This window comes from Dendrobium catenatum, unplaced genomic scaffold (genome assembly GCF_001605985.2).
Source record: "Dendrobium catenatum unplaced genomic scaffold, ASM160598v2 fragScaff_scaffold_659, whole genome shotgun sequence".
In the NCBI taxonomy this organism is placed as follows: domain Eukaryota; kingdom Viridiplantae; phylum Streptophyta; class Magnoliopsida; order Asparagales; family Orchidaceae; genus Dendrobium; species Dendrobium catenatum.
Genome location: NW_021319121.1, coordinates 192,356 through 220,104, shown reverse-complemented (window position 1 = coordinate 220,104; position 27,749 = coordinate 192,356). Strand labels below are relative to the sequence as shown.

Below are 27,749 nucleotides of genomic sequence, written 5' to 3'. Positions count from 1 at the left end.
GGTTGTGTAATGGCTCAAGCAACCTTCATAGCCAAGAGCTTGAAATGAATTAAATATTACAGCAACAGAAGTAGCCTCAGTAGTTTATAAAATTGTTATTTTATAGTGCATCAACCACATATATGCTCTTCAATTGGTGTATCAGATGATTAAGCATGACTTTATCATCACTATTATAAACAAGATAATAAACCAATAAACAAATTACAACAATGATTAGCATCAAATTACCATCCATTTCTAAGGTATAATTTAAGGTTCTCACTGATATCAGAAAGCACATTTACAATTCTTATTTTGCAGCACTGAGATTGGGAAAGGAACAATGCTTTATTTCTCTTATCTTCAACGCATCTCTAAGAGTATTATTAGCATTTTGCATCTTAAGCAGCTTTGGCAAATCCAACCCTAAGGTTACCATAGTCAAACTCTGTGTGATAGACACCCATGAATACATCACCCAGAATCCTGCAACCAAATTAAACCATAGGAACTTAGTAGCTGACATTATACATCAGTTCCAAAGTAAATCAAGCGAATTCCCAATTAAGAAAACTGAATCAAACGAAGAATTTATATATTCAGGCTTCGTTTGAGACAGTTTTCTTACTTCTTCTTAAAGTTACAAAAATTAATTTTTTGGTACTAAAAAATTGTTTTAAGAAGCAATAAAAAAAGCCGTCCAAAATAAAGCTTCGGTCAGGTCAGTTTTCAGTTTGGTTGCAAATTTGCATAAACCAATTGGTTTGGTTTGAATTTAAGAATAAAAAAAATACAGAGAAGTTGAGCAAAAACGAATGAGTTCATATATGATGCTTCTTGATTCATCCATAGAGAATTAAAAAGTTGATTTCTAACCTTATAAATCATTTTTCTATTATCAATATATGTAAGACTAAGGCTTCGTTTGGGACGGCTTTCTTTTCGCTTCATAAAGCAGCTTCCTAGTATAAAAAATAATTTTTTTATACTAGGAAGCTGCTTTAAAAAGCAATAAGCAAGCCGTCCCAAATGAAGCCTAAATCAAATCAAATTTATCAAAAAAAATCAATTTGATTTAACAGAAATTGAATTGATCTGAATCATAGCCATTTTAGTTTCCTCGTTTTAATCCAAAAATCAAACAGTATGGTTAGATTTCATTTCTTTTAGAGATTGTTCCAAAATATTTTGCAACCAAACTGGATCATTTACTAACCTCTACACGCAAAGGGAAGGAAGGCAGATAAGGAACATACCAAAGTGGGCCACGAGGAGGGGGCACGTCCAAGGCTGTGAAGCCACTGATGCATTGGGCATCAGCTCCTTCGCCTACCTTCAGAATATACTGAAAAAGAATCCAAATGAAGAAACAAAATGCTCAATGCATTAGAATTTTTAAAAAAGTACATTCAGGTAGTAAATTTATGTACCTTAAATAAATTAAAAAAAAAAATCTTGTGAGGAAATTTCACTATCATAACTGAGGTTTGTACAAAATATCAGCCAATGACAGCTCGGAACACAAATAGTGCCAACATATAGGATTACCTGCTCAGCTGTAAGGTCAAATGTCTTGCTACCAATCGTGAAAGAAACACTTGGCATGGAAGAGATGGCATTACAATCAACAGAGGAGTCTCCTAAAGGACTCGGCAGTCGGTAGCACAACTGCAATTTTTCAAAATATATTAGCATAACACAACAACAACAACAACAATAACAACAAGACTTTATCTCACTATATGGGTTTGATTACATGAATCATTTTTCTCTATTGTGTCCTATTAAGAATTAAATTCTCATTTAAATATAGTAAAAAAAGTTATTTTTAATAATGTCTAATCAAGTCTTTTTAAATTTACCTCTTTCTTTCTTAACATAGGTTGGATCTAACACATCCACTTTCCTAACAAAATTATCAGAAGATCAACATTTTATATGACCAAACAATCTAAGATGACTCTCTCTAATTTTATATATCACAGGAGTTACTCCACCTTTTAGCGTATATACTTATTTTGCATTCTTTCTCAAAGTAATTAAAAAAACAACATTCACCTGATTGACATTGTTCAATATGAGTTCCTGTGCCTGGTTCTGATTAAGCCGATTTTGCATCGAAACAACAGCCATCTCACAAGCAGAGCACATGGCATCACTCCTACCAAGGGAAGATTTACCCCCATTGTCCTTCACCACACTCTCAATACCAACACTTCATTTAAGGGAATTTACCAAAACTAATGTATTAGAAAGAAAACATAAACCATAAAACATAAAACAGTGAAAATGAAGACGAGTTCTAAAGAGCATGCCAGATGTTGATTTCTCACCCTATTGCATTAATCCCATCAATGGTACAGAGACCAATCTGAGAGCATATCGTCGTTGGCTGTGCCTGCGATGTAAATCAATATTAGAACATGCTAGCTTGCAACCATGTAAAATGATGCAGATTAAACAAAGAAAATGTAAATATTTATCTGAAATAAGAACATTAATTCATACCTCTTCCACCAACAGATCTAAAATTTGTCGACCATATTGAGTAACTACTGTGTTGCACTCTTGGCTAACAATACCAGCAGCTCCAATTTGTTGGTTAATTTCTGTGATAATTGTCTGCATAAAAGCAAACCTAGTCAGTAAACAAGAGGGCCTACAATATATCTTTGTAGATAGCAGCATGGAAGAAAGAATGAGACTGACCCTACATTTTGAAGGGGACATAGCAGCATTCACTATGACATGACAAAGACAATTTTTCCAAACACTAAACACAATTACAGCCCAAATAGGCTTATATGTAAATATGCATGAGCAAGCATCCACATTCTACCATACATGCAAACAAAATCATGTATATGCCCAAGCATGCACAAACACCTCCTGCGTGGGTGGAGAAACTATTCTATGCGGAGACCAAATGCAGAACGCGGTACGGAGATCAACCAGAATGCGCCACGTCAGCGGTACCGAGCAGTACCGAGCCGCGGTACCGAGCACATGGGTGACGTGACGTATTCTGGTTGGTCTCTGGACGGCATTCGGCATCCACACAAAATAATTAATCGTGTTGGTGACACATGCAACTCGTAGGCAGAGATATACACGGCCATTTTCTTTTAGACAACAAGGTGGATGGATTTGGAATAGGTGCAAAAACATAGCCTTGAAATAAAAGATGATCTAAGAATCAGGATAATGCAAATAATTTGGTAAAGTGCACGCCTGAGCAATAACAACTGTGATCGAACCAAAAGAAATATAAGTTAACAAGAGTGACACCAAAATAGGACAAAGGAGATATATGTTGTGGTTCAGTAAGATTTAGCTTCATTCATGAACACACAAAGAGATCCACAAATTCGATATGTAATTACATGGTAATAGTTGACCTTCAACTGTTACCAGCCAAACACTCTATCGTTGGCTTCTGATGAGCCTGAAAGCATGCGCATGCAACTAATGACATCCCTCATACAATTCATAAGGCAGTGGGAAAAGAAAAAAATATTTTTAGGTTTAAGCATAAGCTTAGGCAAAACTAATCTGAAAAAAATATTATCAGAGATCTAGAAAATCTGAGAATTGTCCTTAACAAAAAATTATGTCCAGATTTATCTCGAATTGAAGATTTTCAGGGATTTGATCAAAAACGGGTTGGAAGAATTAAATCTCCACAAAAACTTAGAATAAACTATGAACATTTCCCTCCCCATAAACCATACTCCCCTTCCCAAACCCTGCCCAACATTGAGAAAATCCATCCCTCAGGTCGGCACCATCCCATACCACCACTAACACACCCCAACCTCCTGCGTTTGGTGAGCGGCAATCATTGACAGAAAATGGGAAAGCAGAAGTAAAAAAATAAGTTGTTCCAATACAAGTAACTGAATTCAAACATGACTTACACAAGACCACCTTGAACAGAAATGTGTTTGCACAAAGAAAAAATTTAAGAAAAGGATCAACAAATCAAATCTAATAAAAGAAGAAATACCAATGGGAGCCTAAGGAAAAACTAGTGCAACAAAAAGTAAAAAGCACAGATTTGTATCACTTACTGTTGGTCCAGCAATCAGAGAAGTACCAGAATCAGCTATAGCTGCACAATCACCAGAACAGTATCCTGACAACCCAATGAAGATAGCAACAAATTAGAAGCATCTCGCAGAAAAAGCAAAAGAATTGAGTCCTTAGCAAGTTTGACAGCCTACCAGTTCTTTTACCACCAATAAGAACTTCTCCCATATTAAACTGCAAAACGATTTCAGAAACATAGTTTAATAGAGGTTTAATAGAGGTAATGATCAGAAAAAAAAGAAATTAAGGCATGAATCATCATCATCACTAGCCTCATCCAAAAAAATGAGATTAATAGGACATTGAATTTTGAAATAAAAATTAAATCGGCAACTGAAGGCTCCACCTGCCAGTATCCCTTGAGAGTCACAGGGACATATGTGTGCTGACCTATGTAATGTTTTGGGTCAGAACCTCCAAACACTATTTCACCTCCATCACCATCCTCTGAGTTCCTATTTAACCAGAAAGAGAAAATAGGATCTTCAATAAGATGCTGATCAACCATGTTGTACCTGCATGAAATTATTACTAGTTGGTCAGAAAACCTTTAACACTTTCAGTAAACACAAGGCAAAAAGGCAAAACTTATGTGTTTAACGCTATTTCATCCTTACTGAAACCTAGTGCAACCCTTGCTGACCGAAGATTACAATCGTATATGTCTGCAAATGACCAAAAACTTCAGTGAGCACTAAGCACCGTCACCAAAGGGATCTCCCTACTCACTCATTGTGCGCATGACTTGATTAACAATTGTCGTGTACTATAACTACATATTTCTAAAGTTGGAGTTAGTTTTGTGTGAAATTTGATTATGTTGGTCAATCGGATTGTACTGTTGTCACGGACCAACTCAGTTTGTCATGTTCACATGGGGGGGTCCTCCCCCTGATTGGGTTCAGGTGTCTTGCATCCAATTTTTTTTACAACGCCCTGGCATTGTGTGCCCAAGCGCCCTAGCGCTGCGTTCCCAAGCACCCCAATGCTACAAAGTTTGCTGGAAAAAATGATAGAGAGCAGAGTACCACAACAATGTATTCTCGGTGCCGGAGAGCTATCAGACAGACCAAATGTCAGAGGTTGAACGCCACAGCGCTCCAAACTGGCATCACAACGCTTCAAGGTGGCCTGAACAGTTTTCTTTCTCGTTTTTCTTAGGGTGGCATCACTTGGTGTTACTTGACTTTCTCTTGTGTTTTGTAAAAAGAGAATAATGGAAGAATATAGAGAAGCAAGGAGAGAGCAAGAGAGAAGAGAGATTTGTTCTTATTTTTCCCAATTTACACAGTGGATTCCTTAGTGTGATGTATCTCCATGATTTTTTCTTCATTTTGAATTTTTCCACATTAAATCCTAGTATCCTACGCTTTCCACTGTATTTTTATTTTTCTTGTTTAGTTGGGTGCTGTGTTTTACTTTCATCCCCAACAATTGGTTCTCAGAAAGGCCAATCTTTTTCAATATAGAAAAATGGTAGAGTATTAGTGCATTGATTGCTAAAACGCCACACTGATAGATTGACAGGGCTCATTAAAGAATGTTCCAAATTTCAAAAACAGAGTTCAATAATTTTAAGCCACTATTTCTCCAGGATTAGCAGTTGGACTTCTAAGCACTCTCATATATTCTAAGAAGCTGTTTGGCTGCAAGTAGGATTTAACTGAGGTAGTATTTAGAAAATATTGTAAATTCAAATTTATTAAATTCCAAAGAAGTTAAATCCTAAATCTGATTACTTATTTTAAGATTTAAGTCTATTAACTCAAATAGAATTTTAATGGTAAGTATTGACGATGAAGTTAAACTTGTAAATATGTGATCATAATTAATTATTATAATTAGTGTAAATAATCCAAGTAATTAGTGTTGGAAAATTTTTATATGTGTGTGTGTATATATATATTCATAAATTAAATATTATACATTATTTGCTATCTAAAATTAAGTCACTTAAATTCGTGATCTACTTAAAAATTAAATTATTATTGACTTATGTGTGTGGGCTCCGAAAATTCGGCCCCAGCCTCCCCTCGACTCATTGTTTTTCTTTGACGATGGAGTTTTAATGGATTTAAGTTCCGGGATAAATTTTGGAAGGCAGATGAGTTTGTAGATAAGACACTACCCAGAGATTTCGCCCTCATTTTACGAGGACGTTATGATCTGAGTTCTAGTTTCCTACAGGCGCAAGCCCTTATAGTTAATTACCCCTCCCGATCTTGAGAGAGAACTTTCGATTACGGCTAGTTGTCAATCAGATACGTATAGAGATACATGTTATCTGACATATAGTAGCAACATGGGTTTGAGAATCGAAGGATTTGTAGGTTTGATATTTTAAAATTAGAAATTTCACCATTTTGCACTTGAAGCAGATGGTGGAAGAATGGATGATAGACCCGATCAAAATCCCATGGTTCCGTCGTCCCGGACCATCATGGTCCCCGGTCTACTTAGTCAGAGGAGGTAGTCGACCCAACCTGACAAAAGGATCATTGTCGGCAGCCATAGGTTGCTTCGTCCAAGGGTACCTTGTAGGCCTAGGGTGAATGTTTGTCTAAGGGGACATATTTGAATCCACCATAGCTAACAGAGGGTTTTGTGCCCTATCGATCATATCATATTGATTCATATCTCAAGAATTTGATGTCATTAAGGAGAGCATTGCTCTGACCATAATCGGTATTTCGTGGTACCATTTGGCGGCAAAACCACTCGGTTCAGAGGGCCCCGTGTCATAACTATTTATCCTGCGATGTCATTTGGCAGCAAAATCGCCGGTTAGAGGACACGTACCACGTCCTTACTAGAAGGAGATTATTTAAGAATGGATTCTAGTGATATTTTCAATCATGTATTAGCTCTATGTGAGCTGAAGTAAATTTTAATTTGTCCACCTCGACAAATTGTTACGGAGGGTGAATAGATTTTGCTTTAAGTGTTTTATGGTTGGATTTCAATTTTAAATATCTTAGAGTTTTAAGATTTTTTTTTTTTTTTTGATTTTTGGATTTTGGACTTTGTGTAGTTTTGGATTTTGATGGGAATTTGGATGGCATTATTGAAATATTTGAAATTGACCCTTCCGGTTGAGATTTTGCATTCAACATGGCCATCATCAGGGTGTACGAGATTATTTCCCTTTCATTAAACTTTATCGACCCTATCAACTTGCTGATAGGGGATCAAGTTTCATAGACTTCATGCCTTTGTTAGTGAATTCTTATTGTTATAGGTTTTTAAGACCTAATATTAATATATTAAAACAAATATATCGGTCGCTTCAACCGTATATTTATTTAATAGTTCGAACCCTATCGACTCCTATTGATCTGTATAGAAGGATCGGGTTCGAACTTGGATTCACTTATTAATCCGCACAACATCTCACATGCTCGTCGGGGCCCATGCGGGTGTTTGAGGACATTTTTTAATTATTTACCGAACCTTGTCGACTCCTATTTACCTGCTTAGAAGGATCAGGTTTAAATTTATTGATCCACACAGTATCTCTAGACGTCACGTGTGTACCAATAACACGCTCGTCGGGGCCCATATGGGTGTTATAATTGTATTTACCCCTTTTGTATATTAGATATTTAACACTGCTCAGTTGTGTGGGTCACCACCGTTTGAATCTGGCATTTTGTTTGGAAACTTATACACACCTTTTGTCTGTTTGTATACGGGTTGCAGATCTGGTGGTGTGGCATAGCAGCTTGTGGCTTGAATTATTAGCTTCTTTGTATAGGTAGACTGTCGTGCACTACTTACTACTTTATGTAATTAAATTATAGTGCACTAACGAATCTCCTGCTTTAACCCGTAGGTGCTTGTATTTGTTGCATTCCACCTGCCTTTGCTTACATGATCAACATGAATTTGCACACCAACTGTCATCATTGGTAAGAAATTTAACTACTAGGGATTTTGTATAATTCGCTTGCAACCAAACTATACCTTCCCTCTGATTTTCTGCTTGCTGAGTTCAGTGCATCTGTTTGTAATATATTCATAGTTCTTGCTTACATTTGAACTGCAAGATATTACTACATCTACTTTGGTGAGTTGTAATCTCTTGTAGGTGGTAAAAGCGTTCATTCTTCCTTATGTTATAATGGACTTCATGAACACCCCGACACATGTTGTATGCTTCTTGTAGATTTGTTCAAGCCAATCAATTTGCATGAACCTTTATCATCATTTGTGAGTGAATAATACTAGAGATCATACGACCTTCATTGCTTTTGAACACAACTTTTAGTCTACAAGGGACTTACGTGTGGATGACAATTTCAACATACCTTTTGCATCAATTGTTTGACATTGTGTTCAACACAAGTCTCCTATTCATATGAATGGATGAAATCTTATAAATCAATTGATTCACGAGTCTCACATATATCCATTTACATCTTAATTTGAAATGATAATTTCAATATTCTATGTTCAAATGAAATTCCTTTTTTTATTGTGTCATTCTTAAGATCCATTAATCTTATCTTGAATGTTGGATTTTAATTCCTTGATAAATCTCATTCATGTCCAAGTTTCAAGTTATTTTATCCAAGTTAAGTTCAACTTTATTTGAGCTTCATGCATTGCTCTTTTGAGTTTGAGTCCACAAGTGTTCATTTCAAGTTCGAGTTCATGTCCACCAGGTACGAGTTCCCCGTGGTCCAACTCAAGTCTTTGCTTGAGTTCAAAGTTTACAAGAGCAAGTTTGAGTCCAAGTCCAAATTGTGTTCTTTGTAGTTTGTGGTCTTCTTGAGTTCAAACTCAATTCAAGTTCAAATCTTTTGTGGTTAGGTTCGAGTTCAAAGAAAGTCTTCCATATGTTCAAATAAAATTCAGGCTCAATATAACCCTCTTCGATTCATTCGAGTCTCCTAAGTTATGTCCTTGTCATCTGATATGAATCAAGTTTAAATTTGATTTTGAGTTCACTTCATTGTTCAATGTCAAGTTCCTTGAGCTATGTTCAAATCATGGTTCATTTCAATTTCATTTGATTAAACTTGATTTAAGTTTGATTTTATGCTCAAGTTATGTTCAAATTAAGTTCCATTTTTTTTTTGTCCAAGTCCCTTGCATCTTCAGATAGAATTTTCGCAGCCTACCGGCGTCTCCCCCATTTAGGAGAAAAACCAAGAGGCGACCTTCCTCTCGTCGCTACTTGAGCGCTTCAGGTAGGTGTCAAATGACACCGCGGTTGTATTTTTTTTAATCCCCGCCTGCTACATGAGCGTTTAAGGGTCTTTAGGTACGTGTTTAAAAGAGCACAATTTTCTTTCCCCCCTCTGCACTACGTGAGCGTTTGGAGGTACTTAGTTTTCTTTGTCCCCCTCATGCTACATGAACACTCATTGGATTACCCATCTCGTTACGAGCGTCGTACCAGTTTCTCTCCCTACTACGCTACGTGAGCGCATAGGGGTTTGCCGGCTCGCCGCAAGCCTCGAGAACGGATTTTTTTTTAGTTAGAAAATAATACCTTCGGGTTGGACGGCGGTGGCGATGAAATGCACAAAAAACAAACATCTCTTTCCTTTTTTTTTTTTTTTTTTTTTTTTTTTTTTGCATGCATTTTGAATATCTAGAATGATATTACAAACTAATAATGAAAAAAATGACATCAATATAATTATTAATAATAGTATTTAATATTAATGATCATAGTTATGCAAATAATAATATCAATGTTAGCTAATGGTAGCATTAACAACAACATTAGCAATGGCGCTAATATTTATGCTAATATTAATGAGAATGATGATATTAATATAAACATAATTAGTGGTAACTAATGATACTATTATTAATAAAAAAAAAACTACACTAAGATTAACATTAAAAACACAGCTCATCTTGGTATGTTGGTTGAGAGCTTATGCTTCCAACTAAGAGGTCTTGGGTTCGAGTCTTTGTGTATGCGTTGTGTGTGTGAGTTTGCCTTAAATGACCTAAATGTCCCAATAAAAAAAGATTAGCATTAAAATAAACATCAATGCAAATAACAGATGATGGAGCATCACTGGTGAGGAGATTAACCTTGTTGAAAGGTGACAGAAAGACTTGCTGCACCTTTTTATTTACCTTATGTGAGAATACAAAGACTTTTGTCTTGTAGTGAGAGTAAGTAAAAGGAATTGAATGAGTGTTGTAGAAGTGGTAACTAATGATACTATTATTAATAAAAAAAAAACTACACTAAGATTAACATTAAAAACACAGCTCATCTTGGTATGTTGGTTGAGAGCTTATGCTTCCAACTAAGAGGTCTTGGGTTCGAGTCTTTGTGTATGCGTTGTGTGTGTGAGTTTGCCTTAAATGACCTAAATGTTCCAAAAAAAAAAAAAAGATTAGCATTAAAATAAACATCAATGCAAATAACAGATGATGGAGCATCATTGGTGAGGAGATTAGCCTTGTTGAGAGATGACAGAAAGACATGTTGCACCTTTTTATTTACCTTATGTAAGAATACAAAGACTTTTGTCTTGTAGTGAGAGTAAGTAAAAGGAATTGAATGAGTGCTATAGGAGTGGAAGAGTTCACGCGACTCTGAAGTTTTGTCTTCTTGCTATTGGTTGCAAGTAATGTGAAGAATATAAAGAGCCCGGCTATTGTCCTTAAATACAGAAGAAAAATGAAACAAAATTCTGATTAAAATGGAGTAGACGGTAGCAGGTTGACAGAGAAACAAGGAAGGAATTCGTGGAAGGTTGTGTGAGATCGGTTGGAGGAGTTGAGCTGCAGGTTTTAACTTTAGATACCTACAGGTTTGCTGCGAAGAAATATAATTGAGCTGGTAGCTTACTCGAGTGAGGGCACTAGTCAAGAACGGAGTAGGTTGAAGCCTTGTGATCGGAGACTACAGTGGAGTTCGGTTCAGGCGTTTTAAGGAGGCATGCAAACTATTAAGTCGGATCCGCCCCTGATTGCAAAAAAACAAGCATCCCTCGGATATTTGTAAATACATTCTATAGTGCTTCAGAATTCATGCAAGCGTTAGATCAATCTTGCTTCAAAATTTGTATTAAACATGTAAGTTTAAAAAAAAATTAAGCCACCAGTAATCACTAACTAGTGTAGTAATGGTGCATGGTTACTTCATGCTTCCCTTAAAGCAATACTAATGCTAGTTTATCAAGAAAAAGTTCATTATTGAAAATTCCAAAAGAGCTATTAAGCGCTCTTTACAACCATGAACTTCAGCAGTTTGGAAAAGGCCAGAAACGAAGGCATGTACTACATTTAAGATAAGAGCGCAAGGAATTGTTCAGTAAATGAACATACATGCAAGCACGCAGAAATAGCTCTGGGTAGACAATATTCAAGATGTCCTCATTAATACCGAAATAAGCCATAATAAGGCTCAAAAGTTGATCATTCTATTTAGTGTAACTCTGCTGAAACTGTAGCTAGTAAAGAAGGCACCACCAAACATTTAGCAAGCATCATGGATTACAATCAATCAAATTCCAGCCATCTTCACTAAAAGCATACTCAAGCTCCATAAAGAAGTAAAAACCAGTGGAAAAACAAAGCTAATCAGACCCAAAAACTAAAAAGCTTACCAAACAGGTACCACATTGTCAACTGATATTTCTTTAAATCCAAGACCAAGTATTCCGTCAAATTTTGCCACCAAGAAAGTTGTACCTGGTTCACTGGTGGCCTCAATAAAAACCTGCAATCGATCACATCAAAATCTCCTCCTTGGCACAAGTAATATTTATATACGTACAAGTTATTCTACATTACAAACCTGATCTTTCACGAGGAGTTCACCAACACCAACATGATCCTGACTCAAGAAACCTGCAATCGCTCCAGTCCCATACTGAATGGCAGCAGATTTCCCTGAACAAACACGTGATTGAAAAGTCATAGAAAGCACTTATTGACTATAAGAAAGAAGAAACAGTAGGCCTGGAGCAGCATTATTTCCATTGAGCAGCAAGACCTGATAGCGTTATTTCCATGCGCAAAAGAGGTTCAAAATAAAAAAATTTCAGTGAATGATATGGAAAGGGAGGTTTGAAGAGGTGAAACAAACAAGGTTCGCAGCACTAATGTGAAAATGCATCATTTATGCATCCGAAGATAAGCCTTATTGATTATACATTCATGTTTGAAATTATTACAAATGCATAAAAGATGATTAACTTTTCTAACTCAAGCAATCAATTATGTTGATCCCTGATGCCAAGGTTGGGATCATCTATCAAGAATAAATTATGCTTTGTTAAATTAGAAGAATAAACAAATTCACTTGATTTAGTTCTGAAAGTTGATACAAATTTACAAAAATTAAACCATGCACAAAAGTCCCATCCAATTTGGCATAATTGTTTATAACAAGTCGATATTCAAACAACCATATGACAAACACAAATGTTAGATGCGTAAAGAATTGAACATTGCATTAAAAAATTGCTATTTCTACTTTGAAGATATTTCAAGTTAGGAAAGAGAGTGCTTCAATCCAAGAGTGAGTGGGATAAACTAGAAAGTATGCAAAATAAATTTAATATCACAAAACAAAACATCAAAATTTATGTGTTCTACTTAAATAGGTCTACGTACAAAGTCGCACTAAAATAAAATAATCAACTAAACTTCTTAAAAAAGTATATAAAGGATTACTCTTTATATAGAATTTGAGATATAGATAAACATACCACTTTGTCTCGGTGAGAAAAAAATACAATCAACTACTGTAAAGATAAAGGCTAGATATGGATGAGATTCTATTTCAATTAATCTTTTCTCATCTCTATTATAGAAGCCCAAATGAGAACTATTCCCAATTATGATAAGAACTTCTCTTGCTAGATCCAAAAACAGTTACAATTCTTTCTTCATGAAGAAGCCTACTAATTAAAGACCTGTGTCCTTATAATGAACATCAACAATCAAATAAAGGACTTGTGGACTTCAACTTAACTTGTTTAAAATTATTGCAATGAATGTAACATATCTGTAAGCAAGGATCGAATGGAGAAATGCAATGACATGCTTATAATTAACAATACAAGATTTTCAATGAACATAAGGAATTGTTACTTCAATTGGAATGCAAATATCAACAAACAACAATCATTTGTGGATGATGAACAACTACAGGCAATGACTGATGATGAATAAGTTCTCTACATCTCACTCACCAGCAACAAGCAAGATGAATACATAGCTTGATGGCATGTAGCATCTTCTACTTATACATAGCCAATGTGGAACATGCAGTGTTCATATTAGTTAACTAACGAGTCTATATACATAAGGTTGGAAGCATTACAAGGAGAGTGTTAGTGGATCTGATTGTTGACATACAAAGAAGACAGTAATTCGCCAACATAATATGCTTGGGAAGAGTATAATGAACATGGCTTGTTCAAAATAAATGCCAATTAGCTTGCAAATGGGTTCATTAATCTACTTGCAATACCTGCTGGTGATGAACAACAGCAGGCAGTGAGTGTTATGACACCCTCGTAGCCAATAACCATTCAACGTCAGGAAAATACACTGATTTTCCTCACAAGTAAATGATGGTTGATATGCAACGAATGCAGATACCAAGAAATTGTTATAGAAGACTCGTTATATGCACAACTTGCTATTTACTAACAAATGTAGAAGAGTTGTGATGAATACAGGTGTCTGTAAACAGTATTGGAAGACTTATATTCCCTGCAACCTATTTGAAAACAACAAAGTCTCTTGCAAACATGCAAACGCAGCATGTGGTAAACACCGGTATATTCATGTAGTGAATACATCGGTATCCTACAAGCAGTAGTAGAAGATATGCATCAACACAGCTTGACCATGGGTGATAGCGAAGAGCTGGCAAGGATAAAAGATTGTAGCAAATGCGAATACCCATTAACAATAGTGAAATGTTTGTTATATGCATAATGACACACCTACATGTGTTAGCCAACAGTAGGTCGTAGTTGTTAGAACACTCCTACGATCAATCTCTGTTTAATGACCAACAAATAAACTGATCTTCTGCAAGCCAAGGGCAAATGATATATAACAAATGCAAATGTCCACGGGATTTTGTAGGAAATCTGTTATATGCTCAAAACATCATTTAAGAACAAAATGCCAAGTGATTATAGCAAATGTAAGTGCTTACAATCTGCTGTAGAAAACTCGTTGTACGTCTGGTGTGTCAACCACAAGCAAAAGGCAAAATAACTATAACAAATACAAATACCTCTGGTCGGCACTAAAAGATTTGTATGTAAGGTAATGACCACGAACAAAAGCACCATGTGAATGCAGTTATCTATGGATAACTAGCAGGAGATTCGTTAGTGTACTACAATCCACCTGTAGGAAGCAACAAGTAGTGCACGACAGTCTAACTGTATGCAGCGGGCAAATGACCCTAGTACGACACCACACCATTTGATCTGCAATACTCATATAAGAGGACATAATGCATGTTCAAACTCTCAAATGGAATATTGTGCAAACTCAAAAAGAGTCGCCAGAAATCTGTGGGCTCTAAAAATTCGGCCCCAGCCTCCCCGTTGTTTTTCAGGGGAGTTTTAACGGATTAAGTTCTGGGGTAAATTTTGTGAAGGTAGATTGAGATTGTAGATAAGACACTACTGAGAGATTTCGCCCTCATTTTGTGAGACCTTTATGATCTAAGTTCTGGTTTCCTATAGGCACAAGCCCCTATAGTTAATTAATCCTCCTAGTAATGAGAGAAAACTTTTGATTAAGGCTAGTCGTCAATCAGATATGTAGAAGATACGTGTTATCTAGCATATAGTAGCAGCATGGGCTCAAGGGTTTGAAATTTTGATATTTAAAATTGAAGATTTCACCATCTTGCACTTAAAGCTAATGGTGGTGGAATAGATGATGGACCCGATCAAGATCTCATGGTTCAGTCATCCTAGGCCATCGTGGTCCCTGATCTACTTAGTTAGAGGAGGTAGCCAACCTAACCTGATAGAAAGATCCTTGTCGGCAGCTATGGGTTGCTTTGTCCAAAGGTACCTTATAGACCGGGGTGGATGTTTGTCTAAGAGGACAAATTTGAATCCACCTTAACTAACAGAGGGTCTTGTGCCCTATCGATTATATCATATTAATTCATATCTCAATAATTTCATGTCATTGGGAAGTATACGGGCTTTGGCCATAACAATAATTTAGTAGTGCCATTTGGAGGCAAAACTACCCAATTCAGAGTGCCCCGGTCATAACCGTTTACATGCAGTGCCATTTGGCAGCAAAACTGCCTGTTAGAGGACACGTGTTACGTCCTTAAAAAACAGGAGACTGTTTGAGAATAAATCATAGTGATATTTTCGACCAGACACTATCTCTTTGAGAGATGAAGTACTTTTCAATTTGTTCACCTACATAAACTATTGCGGAGGGTGGATGAATTTTGCTTTAAATGTTTGATGAATTATTTCATTTTTTGAATATTATGATTTTTTGGTGTTTTTTTTTTCTTTTGAGATTTTAAATTTTGTGGGCATTTGATTGACATTTGAATAATTGGAATTAACATGTCCGGTTAAAATCTATATTCAACACAACTATCATCAAGGTATATGATCAATTATATTTTGTTGACTGAACTTTGTCTACTCAGTCAACATACCAACAGAGGATCGGGTTCATCATAGGCTTCATGCCTTTGTTGGTGAATTTTTTTTGTTCATCAGCCTTGAAGGCCTAACATGAACGTACAAAACAAATATCTCGATCGATAACGTGATCCTATATTTATTTGATGGTTCAATCTGTATCGACTACTATCTACATGCATAGAAGGATCGTGTTCGATCTTGACTTCATTCACTGACCCATACAACATCCTTAGACGACATGTGTACACCCATGACACACTCGCCGGAGTCCATACGGGTATGTGATTACATGCATTTCTTTACATTTGTATGTATCGAAATTGTAGTGCATGTGGAGCATTGATCAAATGTGCAAATGATCAGCATTTGTGTGTGCCCCAATGCTCTATGTAGAAGCCTATAGACGTCTTATGTATGTTTGTACGAGTGTTGCAAATTTGGTGGTGTAGCATGGCATTACTCTATAGTCATTTGCCCATTTCATACAGGTAGACTATCGTGCACTACTTGTTGTATTTTATATATAGATTGTAGTGTACTAACGAATCTCCTACTATCAGTTATATGTTATAGATTGTAAAACCCCTCCGAAGCTGATTTTTTTTAGTGCTGTTAGTCCCGGACAAACTGGCCTTAGTACGGGACGAACCGAAGAAATTGTGAAGAAATCTGTATGTTTCGTCTGTACGAACCTGGAACAGTCGGGACGAACTGAACCCAAGAGCATCGTCCAGGGACGAAACAAATTGGAATTAATTTCGTCTGTACGATCTGTGTCCAGAGGAGATCGTTCCGGGACGATCTGGGCATCGTCCTGGACGATCCTGCTTGATAAGTATCGGATTTGAGATATTTTTTATTCACTTGAAGAGAGAGAAAGAGAAGGCAGGAGAGAGAAAGAGAAGGAAAGAGAAGGGAAAGCTTGATTTTGGGGGCCGCGGAGCGCTTTTCGTCCGACGACGCAGTTGAAAGATTTGTTTGTCTCGAAGTAAGGAATCTGAATCTTATTTCTGATTTTGAAGATTTCGAGTTTTGATAATTATGTGCTCAGTTTTGTATTTCCGTTATCGAAAAACGTGCATAATTTTGTATTGACGAAAGTTTTACCGCACAACTTCTGATATGATATTTTTACACGATTTGAGTATTTTCTGTAAAGTTTCTACCGGTTATTTTGAGTTATGTGCGATTTTTATCGAATAGAAAATTATCTGACTGTTGAAAAATGTTGCTTCAGTACAAGTAAAGCTTTGAAACATTGTTTTATTCGATTTCTGATAATTTGGTGAATTTCTAAATTTGTGATTTCTGTGTACATTCCGTATACTGTCGTTATGCCGCCGATTTCTCGTACGACTTCTGATTTTCTGAATTGATGATTGAATATGCATATGAATGTGGATATATGATTGAATATATATTACTATTACTGAAAGACAAATGAAGACTGGTTGAATCGTTGGTTGGAGATTGATTTGACCTATACAGGATGGTGGGCCGACGGGCTTTCCTTTAAAAAGGGTTTGGCGATATCCTCTATTGATCATTGATTTAACGATTGGGAGTCATAAGGAGATTATTATGCCGACGGGCAACCGACGGGCACAGAGTAACGACTCTTATTGAACCAACGGATATATTTATGGATTTCTACAACAGCACTATGGATTTCTACAACAGAACTATGGATTATCGACTTGAAAAATGCCTTAATAGACAATGATTGTACTTGTTCAGTAAGACTATTGTATTGAATTACATGTGTACAGTATTGTCCTTATGATCTCATTATAGATTTTATTGATATTGACTTGTATGGATTTTCTGATATGAATTGATCTATTGATTACTGATTTGCATGTTCAAACTCTCAAATGGAATATTGTGCAAACTCAAAAAGAGTCGCCAGAAATCTGTGGGCTCTAAAAATTCGGCCCCAGCCTCCCCGTTGTTTTTCAGGGGAGTTTTAACGGATTAAGTTCTGGGGTAAATTTTGTGAAGGTAGATTGAGATTGTAGATAAGACACTACCGAGAGATTTCGCCCTCATTTTGTGAGACCTTTATGATCTAAGTTCTGGTTTCCTATAGGCACAAGCCCCTATAGTTAATTAATCCTCCTAGTAATGAGAGAAAACTTTTGATTAAGGCTAGTCGTCAATCAGATATGTAGAAGATACGTGTTATCTAGCATATAGTAGCAGCATGGGCTCAAGGGTTTGAAAATTTGATATTTAAAATTGAAGATTTCACCATCTTGCACTTAAAGCTAATGGTGGGGGAATAGATGATGGACCCGATCAAGATCTCATGGTTTCGTCATCCTAGGCCATCGTGGTCCTTGATCTACTTAGTCAGAGGAGGTAGCCAACCTAATCTGATAGAAAGATCCTTGTCGTCAACCATGGGTTGTTTCGTCCAAAGGTACCTTATAGACCGGGGTGGATGTTTGTCTAAGGGGACAAATTTGAATCCACCTTAACTAACAGAGGGTCTTGTGCCCTATCGATTATATCATATTGATTCATATCTCAATAATTTCATGTCATTGGGAAGTATACGGGTTCTGGCCATAACAATAATTTAGTAGTGCCATTTGGAGTCAAAACTACCCAGTTCAGAGTGCCCCGGTCATAACCGTTTACATGCAATGCCATTTGGCGGCAAAACTGCTTGTTAGAGGACATGTGTTACATCCTTACTAATATGAGACTGTTTGAGAATGAATCCTAGTAATATTTTCGACTAGACACTATCTCTTTGAGAGATGAAGTATTTTTCAATTTGTTCACCTAGATAAACTATTGCGGAGGGTGGATGATTTTACTTTAAATGTTTGATGGATTATTTCATTTTTGAATATTATGATTTTTGGTGTTTTTTTTTAGATTTTAAATTTTGTGGGCATTTGGTTGACATTTGAATAATTGGAATTAACCCTTCCAGTTAAAATCTATATTCAACACGACTATCATCAAGGTATATGGTCAATTGTATTTTGTTGACTGAACTTTGTCTACTCAGTCAACATACCGATAGAGGATCGGGTTCATCATAGGCTTCATGCCTTTGTTGGTGAATTTTCTCTGTTCATCAGCTTTGAAGGCTTAACATGAACGTACAAAACAAATATCCCGATCGATAACGTGATCCTATATTTATTTGATGGTTCAATCTGTGTCAACTACTATCTACATGCATAGAAGGATCGTGTTCGATCTTGACTTCATTCACTGACCCATACAACATCCCTAGACGACATGTGTACACTCATGACACGCTCGCCGGAGCCCATACGGGTATGTGATTACACATGCATTTCTTTACATTTGTATGTATAGAAATTGTAGTGCATGTGGAGCATTGATCAAATGTGCAAATGATCAGCATTCGTGTGTGCCCCAATGCTCTATGTAGAATCCCATAGATGTCTTACGTATGTTTGTACGAATGTTGCAGATTTGGTGGTGTAGCATGGCATTACTCTATAGCCATTTGCTCATTTCATACAGGTAGACTGTCGGCACTACTTGTGTATTTTATATATAGATTATAGTGTACTAATGAATCTCCTACTATCAGTTATAAGTTATAGATGCTCGCATCTATTGTGATTCTTTCATATTTGCTCACAGACAGCATGTTGAATGTATAACGGGTCTATTTCAGTAGCCCGTAGGCATTTACATTTGTTGGAGTCATCTGGCATTTTGTTCATAGATGACATTTTGTGTACACAGTGGGTACAATAGCTTATAGGAACTCGTATTTGATGTATTCACTTTGTATTTTGCTTGTGGACAATAGATTGGGTGTATAATGAATCTTTGAAAATTTGTATTTAATATGTATCCTCTGCTTTTGAGGGTAGAGGACCGGTTTTAAGCATATGACGGGTCTTTTACAACTGTTCATAGGAACTTGCATTCGCCTGTTGACCCCTATACCTTAAATCATGTGAGAAAGGACCCAAACTAACGAATAAAGCGATACGCGCCTTGGCACCAAATCACACTTGAAGGGTCAAACGACCTTTGATTGCCAAACGGACAGTGTCATTGCGATCAGAACATCGAATTCTGCTAGGTCGAGACCCCTCATAGTCGAATCGGATGAGATCGGTCAAAAGGATAACCGACACCTAAAATTAAAGCGCGAAGCTGATCAAGCGACGTTGGATAAATGAACAGACTTCGTCCTTGTATCCGGAATGTTGACAACCTATGAAAACTACATTTTATTTATTCAATTTGAAGCATCCAGATTGGTGGCACGGATCCCGAGGCAACAACATGAATTTTGAGGAAAATCACCCTCGTCACTATCCAAATGACGTCTGATCGCGAAACGGACTGCGCCATTACGATCAGAATATCGACAATACCCTTAATGCACTATTAATTTGTCTAATTTTTATGTTCTATGAAATTGGCACGTAAAACGAGACGATTGTGCACATTTTAGGAATTACGTGCGAATCAAGATGATTTTGATTGACTGACTCGTTCACTTCACTTCAAATAGAAAATTATTGATGATAGGACCCTCACATTTAATTTAATATAAAGAAAATTAGAGAAATTAGCAAAGTCAAATTTTAAATCCACACAGCTCACATTGGCCTGTTGGTTGAGAGCTTATGCTTCCAATTAAGAGGTCTTGGATTCGAGTCTTTGTGTATGCGTTGTGTGTATGAGTTTGCCTTAAATGACCTAAATGTCCCAAAAAAAATATTAAAATCCAATCACAATTAATACCTTACCTCTTATGTGTTGAAAATATGCTCTGAATCCCTGTCTAAATCCCATAAAATCCGCCCATTATGCGTCTAAATCCTGTGAATTTAGCAAAGCAACATCAATAGCAGCTCATCATCATCCTTAAAATGAAATAGAAGAATATCAGGGCTTGCTGCTTTCATGCACACTAACTTCAGCTCCTCAAGCCTCTTCCTCTGTTCTTCTCTTCAAACTCCTTAATCCAGCCGACCACCAAAACTTCTAACCTCAAGGCATCTACTCCTCTCCAGCACCTCCTCCCGTCAACCCCACAATAGCTTACAAATCCTTGTCCGCCTCCTACAGTTAATCACGCTTAGAAGCTCCCTAACCTTCCTGTAGCCAAATCTCATATCTCCCTGTTTATTTAAAAAACATCTTGCTACTGACTGAACTCCAATCGTCCAGCCCCTCTGCTCCGCCTTTTGCTTTTGTTTGACAGAGGAAATGGAGAGGGGGAGACCAAGAGACAATCCAACATCTGGAACACCGTCAAGCACTTCGGAACGACCGACCACAGCCCTCTCTCGCGAGAACTGCCAAACGCCGGCCACGACCCAATTGAACTCCAAGACGCCTGCGCCAAAACAAGCACCATGTTTCGTAGAAAGCAACACTCTCATACCAATGAGAATGATCCTACACACCGAGAAGCCAAGATTAATGAGTTAAAATCTGCAACTGGCCCCATATCTAGAAGAAGCGAGTAATTCTGTTCTGATGCATGCTTCAAAAGATATTTGGTAGCTCGCAGCTGGAAGGTTTACAAATCAAAGAAAATGCTTGAAGATACTCTCAAGTGGAGAGCAGTATATAAGCCCGAGAAATTCACTGGCAAAAAAGTTGCTATGGAAGGCAAAACTTGAAAGGTATATAGAGCAACTTATCAGGACAAGGATGGCAGGACTGTTCTTGTGCTGAGGCTTGGAAAACAGAACACCTCGTCACATAATAATCAACTCCGTCATCTGATTTATCTCTTTGAGAATGCAATTCTCAATCTACCTGAGGGTCAAGAGCAGATGTGTGGCTCATAGATTTTGGAGGATGGTCTCGGGCATCTCTAACCGAAAATCTCTTTTTCATTTTTCACTCCAAAAATGCCATGAAACTAAAAAAATGCCGGGATTCATCTCCAATATAGAACTCCATTTTGCCCCACAACCATCATCTCTTCTTTCGCACGTTTCTTCTGCAAGTTCGGTGGAGGCATAAAAATGGCCAAGATGAACAGTGCAAAGCCAATATTCACGTCGCACTGTTCATCCGCCATAAAATCACATAAGAATTGCCGCTCAGTTGGAGGACGGAAGAACGGCAAACAGCCGTTCCATTGGAGATGCTCTGAGCAATTTAGTTTCAATTAAATTGGCATGAGAGATAGCGCATGTCTTGCAACATCACTATCCTGAGAGGCTTGCTGTTGCTTTTCTTTATAATCTTCCAAGGATATTTAAAACTTTTTGGAAGGCTTCTCTTCGAAGAATGAGATGAAGCTGAAAGATTTGGTCAGCCTGCTGGAGGAAGAAAGCCAGAAGATCAAAGCTTTCAAGCGCGAGCTTCCTCTTTGCATTTGTTCTTCAGATTGGTTCGAACCAGTTTAAAGTTAGTAATGGTGACTCCATCTTTACCGAAAAAAACTGAAGTACTGTGAGGTTAATGTCAAGCTGATTCTAAACAAGGTTCTCATGATGGGCCCAAGAACCGAAACTATCATTGGTAAGCTTATACTAATAGAAGCTGTTGTACATGGCGTTGTTGGAGAAAACAGCAATGCCCAAGAATTGGAAGCTGAGGGATTTTTTTTTTTTAATATGCATAAAGAATTCTCCATTGAGTTCTACTGTCTCTCAACTTGAAGAGGAATTCAATAAGCTTGGTCCAATTAAACCTAATGGAATCCAAGTTAGAAACAACAAGTTAAAAGGGTTCAGGCTTGAATTTAGCTCAATTCCAATCCTTACTTTAAGAACTCTGTCCTAACTAAAACTTATCATATGATTGATGACGGCGATCCTTCACTAGAGAGAGCAATTGGGACTGAAATTGAATGGTTATCAGGGAAATGCTCGACTCAGAAAGTCCTTAAAAGCCCATCTCTCTCAGTATAAGAGGTATTGCAATCTGATATTGCTATTTGCTTGGGTGATTACTGAACAATTATTGTATATGTCTATAATGATTATTAAAAGAAAATGTATTGATGAATTTTGACCAAAAAAAAGAAGGAAAAGGAAGAAAACAAAAAAAATGAGAATGAGAAAACACAAAAAAAGAGAAGGAGAAAGTGCTTTGTGCATTTTTGTAAAAATCTTCATCGCCGCCGGAATGCAAAGGTATAACCCTCCTATCCCTAAAACTCCGAGACCCGATTTCGATGCTTGCAGCGCGACGAAACAACCACCTATACACGCTTTTGTTAGTGTGGGGGAGGAAGTTCGTCGTGATGCTTGCAACGAAGCGGGTAATCATCAAAATTCCTTCTTCGGCGTTTGTGGCGCACCGAAAAACCGCATATACACGTTTTTCTTAGTGTGGTGCCCACGAGTTGACCATCTTTGATAGCAAGAGTTCATATAGATAATTGTGTATTAATGCTGACCACGAGATGCTACATTTGTTATTTGTTGATATTCCATATTCCTCTTATTTTTTCATTGATATTTATTTGAATGCTTTAATTTTTGCTTATCAATGAGCAGCATTTGGATATTTATTTGCTACGAGCTAGCTGGTCATTCATTATTTTCGATGGGTATTTGCATTTGTTGTGGCTCTTCTGTATTTTACTTGTGGACAGTATATTATGTACATGATGAACTTTTTAGTAGCTCATAGGTGGGGTTATAGTTCTTGTTGTATATCTGTCTTTTTTGCTTGTGGACTATATGATGCATTCGTATGAAGGAATCATCATAAACATTATATGTTGGGCCTCATTGTTCACTACTTTGAGATTTGATACACTTGATTGTATGCTGACGATGACTGCATAGTGGTATATCTATTGCACATCTTTTTGTGTGTATGTTGTTCATGAATGTATCACATCATTTATTGTACTCACCCCTTTATATTAAAAAATTGATGGGAAAGGGAAGAATTGACATTCATTTCATGTTCTTCATGAATATGTTATCCATGATTAAGGTGATTTGTAAATCATTATGATATATGCCCCCTTTAGATTGATTGTAGCTTGCTAACATTAGCTCATAAGCATGTGTTTAGCGATTTATCACGAGTCTTCTGATTACTCATTGATCTTCATATTGTTTGTTACCTCTGAATGGGATATAAACTTGTCATATGCGGTGAGTCATTGCTTGTAACCAAGCTATTACATCTTCAACTTGATTTGTTAGTGCTTATTTGTTTGATCATCGTCATCTGACTTCCGCCATTGAATCTCTTCCCAACTACCAACGATAGTCGAACTTTTGCTCGTTCGTTAGCCACTGCCAGATCTCCTCCCGAAATCTGACTGTTGCTGGACTTTCGCTCATTTGTTGGCCACCACTGGATCTATTCCCGACTTCGGACCGTCGATTGACTCCGAACTTCTGTCTGTCTGCTGATTATCATCGGATCCCTAACCATTATCGAACCTCTACCGAATATTTTCTCGGTTGTTTCTATCAAATTCTTAATATTTATCATTCAATCAAGATTAGGAGTACCCATTTGAAATTTGGTCCATTTCCAATACATCATATTCTCACTCTCCTCAAGTTGGAGGACGGGTCGGCTTTTGTAACATGTTCAAGCATTATTGAATCATTTCAACTGGGTAAGGCTCTGTGATTTTTTTTCTTCTACAGAGTTTTCCACATAAAAATTATGGTATTTCTCTACCATTTCAATTATCAGTTTGCGCGCTGAAATTTGGATCATCGGTAAGATGTAAAATATTTTTACTCTACCTCCACGAATTTCTCAGCCCGCAACAGGAAAAAAGGCAAACATGTGTCTATGGCAAATTAAAACAATTCAACAACTACAAGAATTAAAATAAAGAAAGCGACCATGAGGAATAGACGAACCATTAGCAGTGTAGGTGTTTGAATTGCTTGACTTGTATTTTGAATGGAAAAAACAAGCAATCTGCAAATTGTGAAAAAATGGAAATAGTAAACATTAGTTAAGCCAACCTACACAACAAACAATAACGAATACTAAGAAGTCCAAATTAATAGCAATAGATTCTTCTTTATGTTCACCGATTAGAAATTTTAGGATTCTATTTAGCCAGAAAGAAAGTTGTAATTATACATTCCAATTAATTGCTTAAAAATTGAGAGCAGAATACAACAAAACTAAGAAATCTCATATTGAGGTTAAGGGTGAGGATGGTTGCAGTTGTTTGTAAAAATAGTCATAAATTTATTGTAAAAGAATAATTTTTTAAAAAATTATATTATGGATATATAAATTAAAAAAAATGATTATAACTTTCATGTAGCTACAGTTGTAAATTTTGGATGCAAAAAACAGCTTATCACCTAAACTATATAAGAAAAGCAATAAAAAAAATTATAACCAAACAGTTTGTTTGACAGCAGCCTTAAAAAAATAAAGTATAAAAAAAACTGCCCCAAGAGACCTTAAAAAGTAAGTCCATTTGGGGCGACTCAGCCGAGACCGAACCTTTGTAAAGTCATCCATAAAATTGTTGTAGGAAAAAAAAAAATTTTTGAAAGTTACTGTGCTGTTATAATTTTTTTCCTTTCTAAAGAAAGCCGGAAGGAAGATTTCTCCTAGCAACCAGATCTGACTGAAAGAAGTTATTTCTGAAAACAAACATTTCTTATAGAGAACTACAACAAAGTTATAGTTAAGCAAAACTATAGCAGCAATTGAGAATACTAATCTAGAATTAAAAAAAAAAAAGCAAAGCTAGAAAAAGCAGTGCCCAAACGGACCTTTACTTACCGAGAAGTGGCACTTTGCCGATGGAACCCAAAGGTTCGAGCTTCCCGTGTCAAATATAACTGTAAACTTCTGCGGGGGCGTGCCGATGCTGATCTCTCCATAATACTGAGCATTCAAGTAATTCTTCAATGCTACGATATCCTCATCCGACCCGTCCTCAACCCCCCCAATACCCAGACTGTCGTACTTCAGAGGCCTCGTTTCACCATTAGCAAGCCTTGCTGCAAGAAAGTTGCTTTCATCCAACGGCCTCTTCTTTAGCGCAATCCTCACCAGTCCTTCCGCCGAGGTCGGAAGAACAAGAGGAAGAAGGACAACCGTTAGAACAACAAATACCGAAGGCATCTCACGCGCATTCCCCATGGAAAACTAGGGATTCAAAAACAAATCCCTGAGAAAATTAAGCTACAAAAAACGTACCAAGAGGACGACAGGACCATTAATCAACAAAATTCTAAATATTACCATAATCCATACGAAAAAAGACAGCCAAACATAAGAAAAGAAGCTTACATTGGAATGAAAACTCACAGATACCGCGACGATGCCAATGCACCGAACCGAAGCTGAGAAAGAAAGGTGGCGCTCACCAGTCCAGTCTGGCGTTTTTATATAGGAGTCGATGCGACTTAAAATGACCTCCGTTTGAACCGTCCGTGATATGAATATGAAATGTATAGTGAATGTATTAGAGGAAATTTTTTCATTCATTTTATAATTTTTAATAATATTATTATTTATTACGTCATCCGGTTCGACCCCGGTTCAACCGGTCGAATCGGTCGAACCTTGAACCTCTCCTTCTTCCGGTCCGTTGTCCGGTCCGGTTTTCAAAACGTTGATTATTATTATTTTAAAAAAATGAGCCAGCTAAGATTTTTTTTATTATAATTATTTACATTGTGTCCAAATATAATACTTACATATTAGTGATTTTATTTTACTGGAATCCTACTATCTTTAGCATGGGCCTCTAAAACCTCACCACTAAGCGACAGGTGTATGATAATGATAGGGCTTTACATTTATGAGAAATAAAAAACTATATATGTGCCAATTAATTAGAATAAATTAGTGCGTGCAAAAACCAGATGGTAGAACCGTTAAAATTATGTGAGAGTACACAACAAATATATAATAAATACATAAAAAATAATTTATGTATTTGCTGTGAACCCTCACAGAATCTGAACGGTTCTCTCGTCCGGACTTCGCTTGTAATAATCTCTCATTAATTAAGAGGTGTGCATGAGCATCTCAAATTAATTTGTTTTTAAAATCAAATGTCAAATTAATTAACCAAATTTAAAACTAAAATCAAATTTAAAATTAAAATCAAATGTCAAATTAATAAACTAAATTAAAAAGAATTTAATTGAATTGATTTGTATTTAAGAATATAAATCTAACCATTAATTTTTCAATTTATTTTGATTTAATTTGATCTATCTTAGCTTTAAGAAGTTTAAAATTATTTAAATTCGGATTGATTTTATTATTTCTAATAGATTAATTGATCATTAAAATATTTATATGTTTAAGGGTTATGATTCTACCGAATTTAATGTGATCGTTGCTTGGTAAGAAAAAAAGTATAATTATATATAATACGCTTAATCGGTTCAATTTGGTCTGTTAAGATTTTATAAAACTTCAAGCATAATCAAACCAAATTAAATCAGTTGATTTAGTTGTTTGTAAAAACTAATCATAACTTTATTAGAGAAATGAATCTGAATGCAAATTAAACTTGAAAATTTTCAAAATTGAAGTGCAGATTATATGAACCATGGTTTCGGTAATGTTACAATCAAACTGGTTGGCTCAACGAGACAAATTCAAAGACATCAAAAGTGATATGATCCGAGTCCAAATGAGTCCAGATCAAGCACGTAAAGCTTTACAATACATTTTGAGATATTAATTGGAGGACCAAATGATGTCCGGATTTTGCATGCTTATAGTCAAATTAAATATCTCAACGAGATGAATTCAATGAGCCTATGCGTACTTAATTTTTATATCATTAAGGTCTTTAAATATTAAAAGAATGACCTATGATCAAGAGAATCGATATATATTGTTCAATGAAGAGTTTCATATTTTAATTATTTTATAGGGCTTGCCACTCTCAAAATATATGAATTGGCCGGCCTCAACTCTCTACATATAGAGGACCCCTTAGCCTAAGATTCAAGAGATCTAAGAGTAGTAAATAATCTTAGAGATCCACCTAAGCACAACTATTGAACCACAATCCGATGGTCATTGTTGGACCATAGCCATTAGACCTCGGCCCAACCACAACCATCGAACCATTGTTTGATCGCC

At 36.5% G+C, this 27,749-nt stretch overlaps 1 protein-coding gene across 4 annotated transcripts; it reads right to left on the bottom strand.

The window, feature by feature from the left end:
* Nucleotides 1–216: 216 nt before the first annotated feature.
* On the bottom strand, nt 217–26,035 carry LOC110093802 (phytepsin). Of its 4 annotated transcripts, none has more exons than XM_020818796.2 (14): nt 25,932–26,035; nt 25,419–25,823; nt 24,530–24,590; nt 11,846–11,940; nt 11,655–11,767; nt 4,418–4,586; nt 4,206–4,245; nt 4,053–4,117; nt 2,491–2,604; nt 2,316–2,380; nt 2,041–2,197; nt 1,531–1,650; nt 1,239–1,327; nt 217–468 (listed from the first exon to the last, which is right to left on the bottom strand). In XM_020818796.2, the coding sequence occupies exons 2-14, from the start codon at nt 25,779–25,781 to the stop codon at nt 384–386; spliced, it is 1,536 nt and encodes a 511-aa protein (XP_020674455.1). In that variant the 5' UTR covers nt 25,782–25,823; nt 25,932–26,035; the 3' UTR covers nt 217–383. The 4 variants fall into 4 exon arrangements, with proteins under 4 accessions (XP_020674455.1, XP_020674456.1, XP_028551410.1 ...); XM_020818797.2 differs by having other exon boundaries at nt 25,419–25,787; nt 25,932–25,979; XM_028695577.1 differs by lacking the exons at nt 24,530–24,590; nt 25,419–25,823; nt 25,932–26,035 and adding exons at nt 20,471–20,543; nt 20,640–21,683.
* Nucleotides 26,036–27,749: the final 1,714 nt, after the last annotated feature.